The following is a 15087-nucleotide window of genomic DNA, read 5'->3' as shown; positions in this document are numbered from 1 at the left end:
GCTAGAGCAAACATATACTTTAAAAACTAAATTCACAAACTTAGGACCACACTAACTGGTCCTTTAAACTTTTAAAAACAAAAAAGAAAGACCGTAAAAGAACAGAGAAAACGATCTTAATTTGATGTTAAAAAAAACAATTCACAAATGACAAACAACATGCCAAAAACAAAACAAAGAAAAAGAGCATAATTTCAACCTTTTTAATTTTTCCAAGTTAATATCTTTATAAATTTGAGTTTTCTTCACCAGCCATGAAAAACAAAAACAAGAAAATTAGATGCAACAAACAAAAAATGAAGACCAAATAATAAAACAGAGAATAACAAATCAGTGAAGGCAATATTGATTTAGAAAACAAAAAAACAAAGAAAAAATATGAAGAGGGGCTTACAATGTGAGATTGAGATCCCAACAATTGCAGTTGCAGTGTCATACACCTTTGAGAAGGAAGATATAGTTGACAAACTTAGAAAGGAAGAACATTTTTAAACTAGGGTCGCTTATAACTCAAGTAAATATGGCCCGTTAAATCATGTGATTCTATTATATGGTTACAATTTTGAAGCAACCACGCTCGATCTTAATTCAAAAACATTTTTAAACGCTTTTTGATTTTGATGCTTTGTCATCAATCTTCCCTTTAGATGCTTTTAAATCTGATGCTGACTTTTTGCCCCGTTTCTTAGGGGGTTCACTTTCATGCTCCACTAGAGGAGCTGCCTTGGCCTTCTCGATGATCCTTGCCGATCTTCTTGGAGTCTCGCCATTGCCCCAATCAAATTCTGAGACCTTCGGTCCACCATTTCTCTTCAGATACTCCTCCATATGCCTCCTTGTATGGATTTTCTCTCCTGATGGTGCAGTAAAGACAACCTCATACTTTGTCGGTGTTCCAGACTTTGGAAAGAAGTACTGCAAAGGAAACATAACTAATGAATACTCATATGTAATTAACATGCAACAAAGCAACATCTATAACACATACAAGATCTTGTTCCAAGCTATTAACAAGTAGTCCCTAACGTGAAAAATGAATCTGTCTTCCCTACTCTAACATCACAGTACATTATAGGTCTTTGATGCGCATGCTGTTAAAAGATAAAACAAGAATTATGCCTTATGATTGAAAATGTTTCTTCCTCTTCTATTAATCAAAAACTTATTTTGTTGTTACATTTTAAAGCATTTTAGTGCCTAGTTAAACACCATAGGCAGTTATAAATAAGCTAGCTGTTTTACTGTTAAACTTCAGTAACTAAGAGCGTAACAACTAGCATGGCACCAAATTAACCTGGTTCGGTCTCAAGACAAGTATCCATGGCTCATAATGACCAAGAAAGAAAAAAAAGGACACATATACTGAATAATTGCCAATCTAAAACTGCAGTAATAAAGAATACATAGATGCTCCTCGAGTTAGGATCATACAATAACCCAGAGGGTGTATGTACCTAGACAAAAGAGTAAGTTTATATGGAGCTTGAGAACTCAAGATCACACCAGGTTAATTAGGATTTTTCATGGAAAAGAAAAAAAAAAAATTATTGGTGATTGCATGGGTTTTGTAAAACTCAGGGCAAATCAATGCAATTTACTTCAAGAAATATTAAAAAAGGCTGTTACATAGAGGGTTTAACAATATCAGAAAATTTTAGAATAAACGGGTGCAAATATGGCAGAAAATATTATGAAATTTATTAGACGTTTACATGGTAAGAAACATGGTTTATTTCCTCCATACTGACATATGTGTGGGCATAATTTACATGACTGATTTAATGGGTTCAATAATCAATAATACCATATGGTTCATGCTCTGATCAGTGTTGGATTTGGTAACTAACACTAAGCCCGATTGAACCAGAAGGGACAATCTGTTGAATGATTTGACAATCTAATATCTTAAGATCGGTGCTAACCGAAAATGTATTAGTTGGATCACTGTCTTTAGAGCAAACTGAACACCTTAGAAACTAAACAGAAAAAGAAGAAAAAAAGAACAACAGAAAAGCAAACTGTAATGGATTGCAAACATGAAAATATTAATGTTAAAAATTAAGCGAATGTTCATTTTACAAGATTTGGGGTAAAGAGGTGTTTGACAAATGAAGAATGATAACTTTACACACAACAATGGAGTTAAACAACTTCGAGGGGTTGGTCTAGTAGTAAAATGACAGGCCTTGGATCTGGAGGTTCCAGGTCGTGACCCGCTAGTCCCCTTGGAAATAAGTAAATGGAAATTCCTTTAAAAGTGGTTTTTGAGCCCTGAAGTCTTCTTCCTCTTTTTAGTTTTTTTTACATAAAAAAACAAATTGCTAGTAGAATTTCACAAAATCAAGACAAAATTTTAAGAATGGGATATTTTGTTGGACCCAAACATGAAATTACATAATCTATCCTAGATCAAAAAATTAAACACAACAAGATAACAACACTGAAAAATCAATATCATCCATGTGTCAAAACCTAGAGCTGTGAAATGCACAAGTCATTCTTCAACAAGTTTTCCGCAGAGTAACAAACAACTAGCTCAGGAACAATCAAGCCCAATTGCTCATTACCCATTTTGCCAAATTGTAAAAATAGTTCTAACAAAAGTAAGAAATTCCCGCAAAGTAAAAAACTTGTTTTGTACCAAGTCAATAATCTTGAAAATCCTAGCAGGTGACTCAACACCCAGCAACTAGATAATTCTCCGAATTTAGAGAACAAAATACCTAAATCTTTGACATGGATCTTGAAACACACATTAAACAGTTCAAAATTCAAGAAAACAACAAAATGCGTGAATATTCAAAAACAAAACCCCAATTGAGAAAACCAAAATCACAGCATCTTACAAACACAAATCGTGAAATTAAACAAAATCAACATGAAAATCTAACAAGAAACAAAAATTACAGCAACACTAAATTCAAATTGACTTGAAATTGAATAGTCATTTAGTCAGAGAAAATCAGAACCTTTTAGGTCCAACCAGATGGAGCAGGTAGATAATTTTCAGACTTCAGAGAACAAGATACCTAAATATTTGACATAAATCTAGAGACACACATTCAACAGTTCAAAATTCAAGAAAAAAACAAAATGGGTGAAAATTCAAATCCAAATCCCTAATTGTGAAAAACAAAACCACAGCATCTTACAAACACAGATCGTGAAATTAAACAAAATCAACACGAAAATCAAACAAGAAACATGAAATTACAATAAAACGAAATTCAAATTGCACTAAAACTGAACAGTCAAAGAATCAGAACCTTTTTGGTCCAACCAGATGGTGCAGGTAGATCCAACCAAACACGCTCCTCCGATGCACCTGCATCTCTGACAGCAGCAGAACCTTCCTTCTCCACTGAACTCGCCATTTTCACCTGCCAATTTCCCCCAAAAAATTCAAATAGAATGACAATACCAGAATTAATAATAATAATGATGATAATAAACCTTACAATTTTGTATAATTGAACAATCATTCATAAATAATTGAAAGATGATGAAGAGAAGGGAAAAAGGAGAGAAAAAATACTTAGGGTTTTTGGTTTTGTTTTGATTTTTGCGTTTGTTGGAGTGAAAGTGAGATTGGTTGTGTGTGTGTGTGTGTTTTTTTTAAGTGAAAGGTGGATAAAAAATAGAGAAGAAAAATATTTAATGTTTAGTTAATTAATTAATATTTATTTTCTTTAATTATTTAGTTTGAGATTGAAACCGATGAGACACGTGTGGAATCTCATATTGCTTCAGGTAAAATGATCACAACTTATCACCTCAAGGGGCCAGGGTAGGGACATTGCGATATAAATGGCCGGGGATTCGAACCCCGAATTCTCCACTTATTCACTTCAAGCGGTGAATTTCTATGTAAGGATTGCAGAAATATAATATGCATCCAGCAAACAAAATCACAAAGGAAATAACATAATTAACATTGAACTATCTCATATTTTCTTCATTATCTCAAGAAATGAATGAGTTATTTAAGAACCTATTCAATTTCATTTAGATTCTGTTAAATTAAATTGATACTGAATCAGAAATTTAAGAACAATCTTCTGATCATAGTTGCGATCTTGTATTTTATGATCTTGCAACCTCCCTACCGGTCTTGACAACCTTGGTCACGCCTACAACAAGCACAAATTTTATTGAACCGAGATGTGGCAATGATGGTGTTGTTAATCAACCAGTATTAGCGGCATCTTACATCTATGACCGCTATTGCAACTGGCGCTTCGCGGGCCAATGGCATGGTTGTGGAGGGCCTCGCCGCAACGCTACAACGCTATTGACAACTAAGATTTAATTCTTAGAGAGAAAAACAACAGCTTTGGTTCACATACTCTATGGCGTGATTTATGAAAGTTAGGGTTTTGCAGGAAAGAGTCGAGGAAATAAACGATGTGCTTGTTTCAAGTTACCTGTGTAGATTTTCGGGAATAAAAGGATAGAAAATATGCATTCTCATGTTTGTTACAAGTTTTTAGATTTTATTCCTAGGTATAAAGGATTCTTGGGGAAGTTGTTTTATTCCCAAGGAAATGACTGGGAAAAAAAATCTCATGGAGGGGAGAATAAATTGATGTGTAACTATCTATAAATCTCTGAAAATAATTCCTACTCTTTTTATAGGAGAAAAAACAAGATTAAAAAAGTAAAAGCATGATGTAAAGAAAAGAAGCTATTGTGTATTGTTGAAATTTGGGGCCTAACACATCTTTACAAAACCGGCTTGTAAGGGGAGGAGTGCCTCCTCTTTATAAACTCTTCTCAAGAGTGCTATCTATCCGATATGGGACTAAATCCACCCCCTCAAAGCAAACACAATGAAGGTGTTGGAGGCTGCAATGAAGGCTAACCAAAGGTCACAATTTATGCGACTAGGGGCGGACCGCAATTAAGGCGGAATTTCCAACACACCCCCTCACGCTCCAGCCCGGCCCAATGGGCCTGAAGCGTGGACGATGTGGGAAGCCCAACAATAGATCTAGGATAGGCCTGATACCATGTTGAAAAGATAAGAATTATATCTATGCTAGAATTGGAAAAATATACTATGCATCCAGCAAACAAAATCACAAAGGAAACAACATAATTAACATTGAACTATCTCAGATTCTCTTATCATTATCTCAAGTAGCCACTTATATAGTTAGCATACGCATAAGTAAGTATGCATATATTCATAACCTATTCAATTTGACTTAGATTTTACGAGATTAAATCACTATTGAATTAGAATTTAAGAACAACGAAAATAAATCAGTTAAAGAATAAAGCTATGAATGACAGAGAAAGAAATATTGGACAATTAAAAAGTTGTTGAACCTGATCTGAGATGCGGTGGTGGTCGAGGAGCGACGATTGAAGTGGATGATGACATTGCAAGCAAATTCTGAAGTGTCGTGTGATTGATTTCTAACCACTATGCTTTACCGCCATTCGTTATAACCAATGTTTGACAGCATTGGTCACTAATTGAACTACATGACCTAATCTTCATATAAAATAAAAAATCATACATAAATTCCATATAGAAAAATAGATGCATCTGGCAAACAAAATCACAGACAACAACAGACCAATTTTTTTTTTTTTTTGAAGGATCAACAGACCAAATATTAAACAGTCTCAGATTCACTTCACTATATAGTAGAGATACTCCTCCTATTAGACATGTCCAGGTGTTGGATACATATCTTGTTCGATACCAACATAGACACTTAGGTAGACACTCCTTAGATTAGGCGTGTCCCAGTGTCGGACACATGTCGTATCGTGTCAGTATCGACACCTCACACGACACCGACACATATAATTACACCGAACTATGATTTTATTTCATATTATTAGCAGTGTTGGCGTGTCGGTGTCTGTGTCGTGTCCGTGCGGTGAGTCACATTACATTACATAAACTCATAACTTATTTAAATTTAATCATCAGAAAATTAAGAACAACGCAAATAAAACTGAATGAAAAGGGGAAAATGAAAAAGTTTAGAATTCAGTGGGGCAAAAGCAAAAGTTGTTAAACCTGATTTCATATGCGACGGTGGTGGTCGGCGAACGACGCCGTGGAGTGGTTGGCGGAGATGGGCGATTGAAGTGGACGCCGACATTTAGATTGCAGAGCGAATTCTCTGACGGAGATTGTTGTTTCTATTTTTTGTACAAATCAAACGGCGTCGTTTCCCATTTTCTTTAAAAAATGACATTTTCTTTTTTAAATTCCTATAAATTTCTCTTTTTAAATTTTCATCAATTTTTAGTCGAGTAATACCTCAAATTCGTCCTTGAATTTTCAACAATCAGTCAAATTCGTCCACAAATTTTACGAAATATCTATTTAGTCCTCGAATTTACAAAATGTCAATCAAATCAGTCCCTCCGTTAAGTTGGCCTGTTAACGGAGGTGACGTGTACTGTTAATCTCTTACAAGGCTTACCACGTCAGATATCACGCAAGCAAGGACCAAATTGATTGATTTATAGAAAATTGCCAAGGACCAAATTGATTGATTTTCAGAAAATTGTCAAGAATCAAATTGATTGATTTTCACAAAATTGAAAAATTTCCAACGACTCTTTCTCATGAACGACTCTTTCTTCCCTAAATATATAAATTTGGAAATCTAATTTTATAATTTGTCACCTAGGAGGCGTTTGTTTCAGAGTTAAAAAAACACATTCCTGTTAATAGAGGTTGGGAAAGAACAATACCATGTTCAAAGTTAAAAGCTCAAGTTCAAAATCATGTTCAAAAATTTGATCTTTCTTAGTTTTATAGTTCCAAAGGTATTTTACATCAGAAGTCTTGTGTTGAAACTCCCCAACAAAATGGGAGAGTTGAAAGAAATCACCAAACATATTCTTAATGTGGGAAGAGCTCTATTATTTCAGTCTAAACTCCCTCAAATTTTCGATCTTATGCTCTTGTTCATGCTATTTATATCATTAATAGAGTATCTTCCACTATCTTGCACAACAAGTCACCATATCAACTTCTTTTCGATCAAGATCCTGATTTTAACGGTCTTAAAGTTTTTGGTCCATTGTGTTTTGCTTCTACTATTAGTTCACACATGACTAAACTTGATGCTAGCGCAAAAAATATGTGTTTTCTTGGGTTATAAAAGTGGTGCCAAGGGTTATATTCTTTTGGGTTAATACCCATTTTAGTCCCTGTAATATGAGCGAATTCCGGTTTTAGTCCCTGTAAAAAAAAAAAGTTTAGATTCTGTCCCTGTAATATCAGATTCTTCCATTTTAGGTCCTTCACTTGAACTTGTCAGCAGAATCTGCTGACGTGTCAAGATGACTGGACTATTTTCCTTTTTTTTTTTCTTATTTAATTATTACCCCATTGAATTTTTATTTATTAATATTTTATTTAAGATAAAGACAATAAAAGTAAAAACAACAAATTAAAAAAAAACACAGAACTATTTTTTCCTCTTTTCCTTCCTCTCTCATCCCTCACTCATCGAGAAAAAAAACTCACAGAAATACCCAAAATTTTCCTTTTTCCATTTTCTCATCAATCTTCAAACATAAAATCACTAATCTCTCTGATTTGGTTTGATTTCGTTCCGAATCTGAGTGTTTATGGGTTCATATTAAGGTTTAGCTTTGTAGAAATATGAATTCCAAAATTTGGGGATAAAGTTGAGAATGAATTTATGGGGTTGTAGATGAATTTAAGAATGAAGAAGATGAACACTTGTTTACCCAAAAAATTGAAAACTTATTATTTCTTAAAAGAGTCACTTAGCTGAATCTGTATTAACACTTGTTAACCCATATCCGAATCAAAACCAAACCCACAAACCCAGCCAATTCATGAAGGATAAACATGGGTAGGGCATTTGCTTTTCTGTTTTTTTTTTTTGCTGATACCTTCTTGCTGTTCTGCTGATACCCAGCCTGGCCCCTTCACATTTTATTGGGGTTTTTGCTCGGCTTTGGCTGGTGTGTGTGTCCGTTTGTAATCTTTGTTTCATAGCTTCCTTCACAGCTTGTGTGGTTGTGGATTAACAAAATTAGCTGTTAAGAAAATTGGGAATAACAACTATTTGAGCAAGAGGGATGAATCGATGACATTGAAAGGTTAGGGATGAAATTGTGAGAGTCAGATCTGGTTCTTATTGAAGCTTGTTGAAGCTTTCTCATTGTTGTTCTTGTGAATTTGTGATTTTTTTGGGTTTGATAAATTTTTGGAAAGATGGGTTTGATAATTAAATTTTGGATTGAAATATTTTTGGATTTAGAGATTTGGGATTAAGACATTTTAGTGTTTTGGTTGTTTGATTTTTTTTTTTCTATTTTAATTTTAATAAGCATAAATCATAGAAAAGCCACATGGAATTTTTTTAATAATAAAAGTAAAAAAATTGTACAGTCAGCATGCCACGTCAGCAGATTCTACTCACAAATTCAAGTGAAGGACCTAAAGTGGAAGAATCTGATATTACAGGGATAGAATCTAAACTTTTTTTTTTACAGAGACTAATACCGGAATTCGCTCATATTACAGGGACTAAAAGGGGTATTAACCCTATTCTTTTTTATTTGAAAACTACACAAATCTTCATTACTTGAAATGATATTTTCTTTGAGCACATTTTACCATATTAAATTGATCTTACAAATCAAAATTTTCATTCATACGATGAGCATTCTCTTTCTGAAAAGTCTTATAATTCTCTTTTTGATAGAGAATAATTTGATCCTAGTCATAGTATTGAGTCCATTTTTCCTGTTAATCTTGATCATATTAATCCCTCTGATATAGAGCAAAACCATCATGCTAATATTGAACTCTTGCTCCTGTTGAAAATATTGATCATGAACCTCCTGCTAATGATCTGAGAAGGTCTCAGAGTTAGAAACCCTTTAGTTAGACTTCAAGACTATGCTTGTTATTCCTTCACAGATCAATCTGTATCACCTTCCTCAGGTAGTTTATATACTTTGTCAAATTTTCTTTCTTCTTCACAATCACATTTTTCACTTGTCTATTCTCACACAAACTGAACCTAAGTCCTATCAGGAAGCTATGCAATTTGAACACTAGCTTAAAGTAATGGATACTGAATCATTCGCTTTGGTAAAGAATGGTACATGGACATTGGTTGATCTACCTCATAAGTTTAAACCTGTAGGCAGTAAATGGGTTTATAAAATCAAATACCATTCAGATAGAACCATAGAAAGATACAAATCTAGATTGGTAGTCAAGGATTATAATCCAATACAATGATGCATGTAGAGTCATAAGATACTTGAGGAGTTATCCTAAAAAAGGGTTATTCTTTCTTATATCATCCAATACTCAACTCTTAGGTTTCACTGATGTTGACAGGGTAGGATGTGTAGATACTAGAAGATCCATTACTGGTTTATGCTTCTTCATTTGTTCATCTTTAATATCATGGCGCACCAAGAAGCAAAATATTGTATCCAGATCTTCTAGTGAAGCAGAATATAGAGCACTCTCAGTTGCAACTTGTGAAATGTAGTGGTTGATTTATTTACTAAATGATTTCAAAATAAAGAACACTAAAACTCCAGTCTTGTATTGTGACAACTAGAGTGCATTACATATCGTACTCTCTCCGTCCTAAATTATATGACGTTTTGACTATTTGACACGTATTACAAAATGTATATAATTTTGCATAAAAAAGTGATATTATGAGTTGTTTTACAAAATTGTCCTTAATAAATGGTATGAGAAAGATAAATTAAAGATTTGAAAGAAGAGAGAGTAATAAATAGCTACGGATATAATAGAAAAAGTAATATTAATTCTTCATTGGTATTGCAAAATGACATATGATTTAGGACAATTTTTTTTTTTTCCAAAGCCACATATAAATTGGGACAGAGGGAGTATTTGGTATGAGATTTTCCTTCCCCACATTAAATTAAGGTTAATTGAACTCCCGGTCCCTTAACCTTTTTTATTTTATTTTTAAATTGGTCCCATAGGACCAAATTAACGGACAAAACTTAATCAAATTGACGGACCAAAACAAAGACAAAGGACCAAATTGTTGATTTTAATAACTACGGGACCAATTTAAAAAAAAGAATTAAGCTAAGGGATTGGGGGTTCAATTAAGCCTTAAATTAAAGTTGATGATAAAGGAGAGTTTCGCAAATTCATGTGAGCTTAGTTCATTTGGTAAGGACAATGCATAGTATATGCAAGGTCGGGTTTGAACTCCGGCACCACAAAAAAAAGGAGAGTTTCATAAGTGAAATAATATTTAAATTAATTTAAATTTGACCATAGTTCGAGTTTCAGACGAAAAAGAAAAAAGGAAGATATATTTTTTTTAATATAATTTGATATTTATTTATTTTAACTTTTAGAAAGAAAAAAAAATTCAAAGTTATCATTGCGGAGTCAGCAACACATAAATTTTGGTAAAAAAAATTGACCACAAAAAGAAAAAAAGCTGAAATGCCATATTAGTTTTATGAATCTAATGTGAAATTCATTCCCCTCCATTGTATATTTTTTTAAAATAAAAAAGTGAGTCAATCATGCATTGAATTTTGTCAAATACTGATAAGCTCGTTGTCTTTGTAATTAATTATGGATTTGACCAAATATTGCAATGCCACAATAAAAAATAAAATGGATTGAAACCCCCTCTTGGTTTTGTGAGTCATGGTTCGATAAAGCCAAAAAACATAATTTATCAAGTTTCCTCTCTAAGTTTTGTGACTATCTCTTCCTCTTCAAACACGTGAGACCGTGAAGTTGCTATCGACCTTCCAAAGCAATAGTTGGTCTCTCAATCTTAAACTCTCAATCACACACAGTAAGCTCCTGACAGTGTTTTTTTTCTTTTTTTCTTTTTTCTTTTCTAAATCAATGTTGTTTTCCCTTATTTTTCATATCAAATTTGTTTGTCTCTATTTTTATTCTTTTGTTTTTCCATCTAAAATTAATTGTCTTTGTTTTTCATATTTATGTAAGATGGCTGGTACTAGGAGTAATGTTCGAACTAGGAGTAGTGGTCGGAAACTTGATGTAGCATGGCAACATGCCACTTCTGTAGGCAATAAATCTAGAAAAATGTTAGACAAATTGGAAAGCAATCACATAAAGAATAAGGGAGGAAGAAAAAAGGTGGAAACTTTGCTTTTTTTTTTTGCATGTTGTTTGTATGTTGTGAAATCTTTTTTCCGCATCAAATTGATAATTTCTATTTTGTTTTATGGTATCTGTTTTTTATTTTTTACATTTAAAGGCAAATTCGAAATGATTATGAGTTTTTGGTTTTGAAAGTTTATGTTGAAAACAAAATGTGTTTGTGTAACATTGTGTTAAGTTGGTTTTTATTTTACCAAATTTTGAAATATTTTTATCCTAAAATTCAAAAACACAAAAATAGGTTTTTGTTAATTCTTTCTAATGTTAAGCTGAAATACGCGCTTTCATCTCTCTTTGTGACCTTAATTCTAAAAAGATCCTATAAATCTAATTATCTTTCTAATAATTTGCACGTTATTTTGATCAACTAACATTTATTTACTCTTTTCAATGTTTGTGGTTTTAGGTTAGTAGATCTTTGATGCCCAAAACTTCTGATATGCCTCTTAGAAATCAGCAGATGCTTTCCAGGAAATCCACTCGCCTATCGGCTCAACCATCTGCTTTAACACAAGATCTACGATCAGATCAAGTCATCACCAAGAAGGAGTTTGATGAATTTAAGAAAGATTTCCAGGATTTTATGAAGTACATGAAAAAAGTTGGAGATTACCAAAAGAATATGGGATGGAGTTTAGCTGGTATTGACAAGGAGTCCTTCCCACAATTTCCAAATCACATTTTGGAAACTACTCAAGAAAAAGAGAATGCTACAACATCCAAAGCCAAAGCTAAAACATCCAAGGGAAAGGAGAAAAAGGGTTATTCTGAGAAGAAGAAAGCCACTGCTGGAAAGAAGAAGAAGAAAGCCGAAAAGGATGTGGAGCCACCAATGGAAGAAACATGGGAAGAGCATGAGGAAGAGGGGGCGGAAGGAGAGAAAGTGTTAGAAGAGCAGGCTGAACACCAGAATGAAGGATCTCTAGCTGAAGAAGAACAAGTTGAAGTTGAGGATCAAGTAGAAGAATATTCTCTAAATATTCAAGATGCTGAAGAAGAGGATCGGTCAGAAGAAGAAAATGTTATGAAGGAGGACAATGTAGCTGAGGAGGTCACTGATAAGCAACCATCGAAAAAGAAGAAGCAACAAATCCAAGAGCGAGAATCTGTAGAAGTTCAAGTTGAGGAGCTGCAACATTCAAGTGAAGAGCAAGTAGTCCCACATGATACTTCTGAAAATAATTCTATAAGGAAAGTGATGAATGTCTATGAGCGAAAAAAGTGGTCAAGCTGGAGTACTATGGACAAGGCCATTAAAGATGGCACTAATCAAGAAATAAGACCAAAAAGGAAGCAAGATGAAAAAGCTGGGGTTGAGAAGCCAATGCTTGAACCTGTGAAAAAGAAGATTAGAACTAATTCTAAGTTCAAATTCACTAAGAAATGAATGATGCATAGTGTTGTAAGACTGATAGGGTAGTCTTAATTAAATACCTTTGTCTTTTAGTTTCCTGTTTTGATGAATTATTTTAGCTTGTTTCTGCCATGAATGTTTTGATTTAAGCTTTGAATAAATTGTTTATAGTTGATAGACATAACTCCTAATTTCAAACTATGAATTTAAAGATGTTTACACCATTCAACTCTATGTATAGGAGGAACTTGGAGTATTTTGATTTCTATATTGTATCCTTGCACTTGAATTATATTTTGATTTTGAATTAAGTTGGGACCCGATGAGGATAATTATGGTGAACAAGTGGGACCATTGCTAGAAATTCTCGATTTTTCTGCGGAATTACCTGCCAGGAAACCCTTTTACTGCGGATCTTGCCAAGGATTTAGGTTCCCTGGTATAACATTCGTGGGTAATTGTTTCCTTAGGATTTTAGAAACCGCAGGAAACTTTCATGCGGAATTTTCCTCATGAAAAGTGAAACATGTCCACAAGATAGCATTGGTTACCCTGCCCGTGAATGTTTCCTGTGAATATATTGCAGGTAATTCCGCTGTAAATGTCGCAGGTAATTCGGCAGCAAAGCTGTTTTCGCAGGTAAATCCTCAGGTAATTATAACTATCCGCATGAATTTACTAGAATTATGGCAATGCAAAGATTATATTTTTTCTGATGAATGCCAATGGGCGTAGTAAAAATTATCTTTCATTATTTGTTTGCCAAAGATATTTATTAGAAAGAGTCAAATTTGGGACATAACTTATGCTTTTTTTCTTATAAGCTAAAACTTTCATTGAAAGAGAACACCTAGCAATAACACAAGATCTTCCAAACTAGGAACATTACAATGTCTAAATTTGATAACCATTATCATGGAAAAATAATTCTAAACCATTTGATAACCCATTTCACAAGATCTTATTACAACTTCAATATATTTGAATACAAGTTTTCCGCCACCCATCCATCGTATATAACTAAAACCTTGAGAGTTTTTCCTTCAACCGTCCAAAGAATTCTTCTACGCTTTCCGATCAACAAAATCTGGTTGGAGCCGTAATTTAAAATAAGAAATAGACCAGGTAACCTTTTTTAGAAGAAAGAAGATCACTGAAATACAAAGAACTGAAACTTTTTTGCAGGCAGAAGACGGACCTCTTTCTTAACTTGAGCTTCAAGCTTATCCCAACCTACTCTTTTTTCAGAAATCACCAAACATAAAGCTGCAGTGAAAACTGTAGATAAATCTGAAGTTACCTGAAGTAATAGCCTTAGGTGGAATTGTGGTCTCTTTGCTGAATTCTAGGGACTTCCAGTGAATAGATTCAGTTTTTGAAAGACGAATTTCAATTTTGGTGGACAAGAATTCATACCGGCATCTGGAAGGTATGATCTGATTGAAGATATAATCACAGATTAAAATATTATACAGAAAAATAAAGCAATGCTAAAGTAAAACATAAAGGATTTAATTTTGAATTTCCAATAAAAAGGATTGAAACAGGACAAAATAAATAAATAACTATTTGTCGTATCAACATTATACACAATTTTTTTAGTATAAGCCTATCAAGTTGTAAACTACTCTTTTCTAGGTGATCCAAGCTTATTACACATGAATGAAAGCTCCCATTTATACCTTTCCAAACAAGCGTCAAAATGACATTGGCACAAGCGTCAACATCATTGACCAAGTGGTTTGGAGTTTTATCTTCGCCACTTCTACTATTAATGAAGTTTACCCTTATGCTTTCAAAAGAGTTCATTTTTTACACTTTACGATACCTAATGAAGCCCCCCTAATCACACTACTAGAAATCTACGATTTTCCTGCGGATTGCAGCCAAAAGTCCGTAGGAAACCAATTTCATGCGGATTTTCCCAATGATTCAGGTTCCCAAGTAATACCTTCGTGGGTAATTGATTCCTGAGGATTTTAGGATCTCATGAAAGCTTCCTGCGAATATATCCGCACGAAATATCAACAAATCCGCAGCTAAAGTTTTGTCAGTTTTAAAGAGTTTACCTTCCCGTAAGCTTGTTTACTGTGAACAATCCGCAGGTACTTCCGCAACAAACGACGCAGGAAAATTCGCAGGTAATGTATTTAAGAGCAAAAAACAAAAAAAGCTGGTAAATCTGTAACTCATGCATTTAAATTTATTTAATTTAATAAAAGATAATACACTTCAAAGCATTCTATTTAATTTATTTTAACCAAAAAAAAAATTCTATTTAATTTATATAATTTAATAAAAGATAAATTTGCGGATTTTCTTGCGTCGTTCGCAGTAAGCTTTCCTGCGGATCCTAAAATCCTCAGGAATCAATTAACCACGAAGGCATTACCTGGGAACCTGAATCCTTGGGAAAATCCGCTTGAAACCGTTTTCCTGCGGAATTTTGGACGCAATCCGCAGGAAATTTTGCAGGAAAAACGTAGATTTCTAGTAGTTTCTCTTATCTCTAAAAATCCCACCACAAGAAGCAGTCACCCTCGACAATGACCCATCTGTACTT

General features: G+C 33.7%; 2 protein-coding genes across 3 annotated transcripts; one reads left to right on the top strand and one right to left on the bottom strand.

Annotated features, from left to right (window-relative positions):
* Nucleotides 1-349: 349 nt before the first annotated feature.
* Nucleotides 350-6168, bottom strand: LOC25496580 (methyl-CpG-binding domain-containing protein 11). Of its 2 annotated transcripts, none has more exons than XM_039835242.1 (4): nucleotides 6038-6168; nucleotides 5332-5500; nucleotides 3267-3380; nucleotides 350-915 (listed from the first exon to the last, which is right to left on the bottom strand). In XM_039835242.1, the coding sequence occupies exons 3-4, from the start codon at nucleotides 3372-3374 to the stop codon at nucleotides 601-603; spliced, it is 423 nt and encodes a 140-aa protein (XP_039691176.1). In that variant the 5' UTR covers nucleotides 3375-3380; nucleotides 5332-5500; nucleotides 6038-6168; the 3' UTR covers nucleotides 350-600. The 2 variants fall into 2 exon arrangements, with proteins under 2 accessions (XP_039691176.1, XP_013452434.2); XM_013596980.3 differs by having other exon boundaries at nucleotides 5332-5495; nucleotides 6038-6164.
* Nucleotides 6169-10993: 4825 nt separating this feature from the next.
* On the top strand, nucleotides 10994-12557 carry LOC120576089 (putative uncharacterized protein DDB_G0287113). The gene is made up of 2 exons (XM_039827070.1): nucleotides 10994-11071; nucleotides 11577-12557. The coding sequence occupies exons 1-2, from the start codon at nucleotides 10994-10996 to the stop codon at nucleotides 12555-12557; spliced, it is 1059 nt and encodes a 352-aa protein (XP_039683004.1).
* The last annotated feature ends 2530 nt before the right edge of the window (nucleotides 12558-15087 follow it).

The sequence above is a fragment of the Medicago truncatula genome, chromosome 6 (genome assembly GCF_003473485.1).
Source record: "Medicago truncatula cultivar Jemalong A17 chromosome 6, MtrunA17r5.0-ANR, whole genome shotgun sequence".
Lineage (NCBI taxonomy): Eukaryota > Viridiplantae > Streptophyta > Magnoliopsida > Fabales > Fabaceae > Medicago > Medicago truncatula.
The sequence above is the reverse complement of the archived record's forward strand: the minus strand, read 5'-3'. Positions and strand labels throughout refer to the sequence as shown.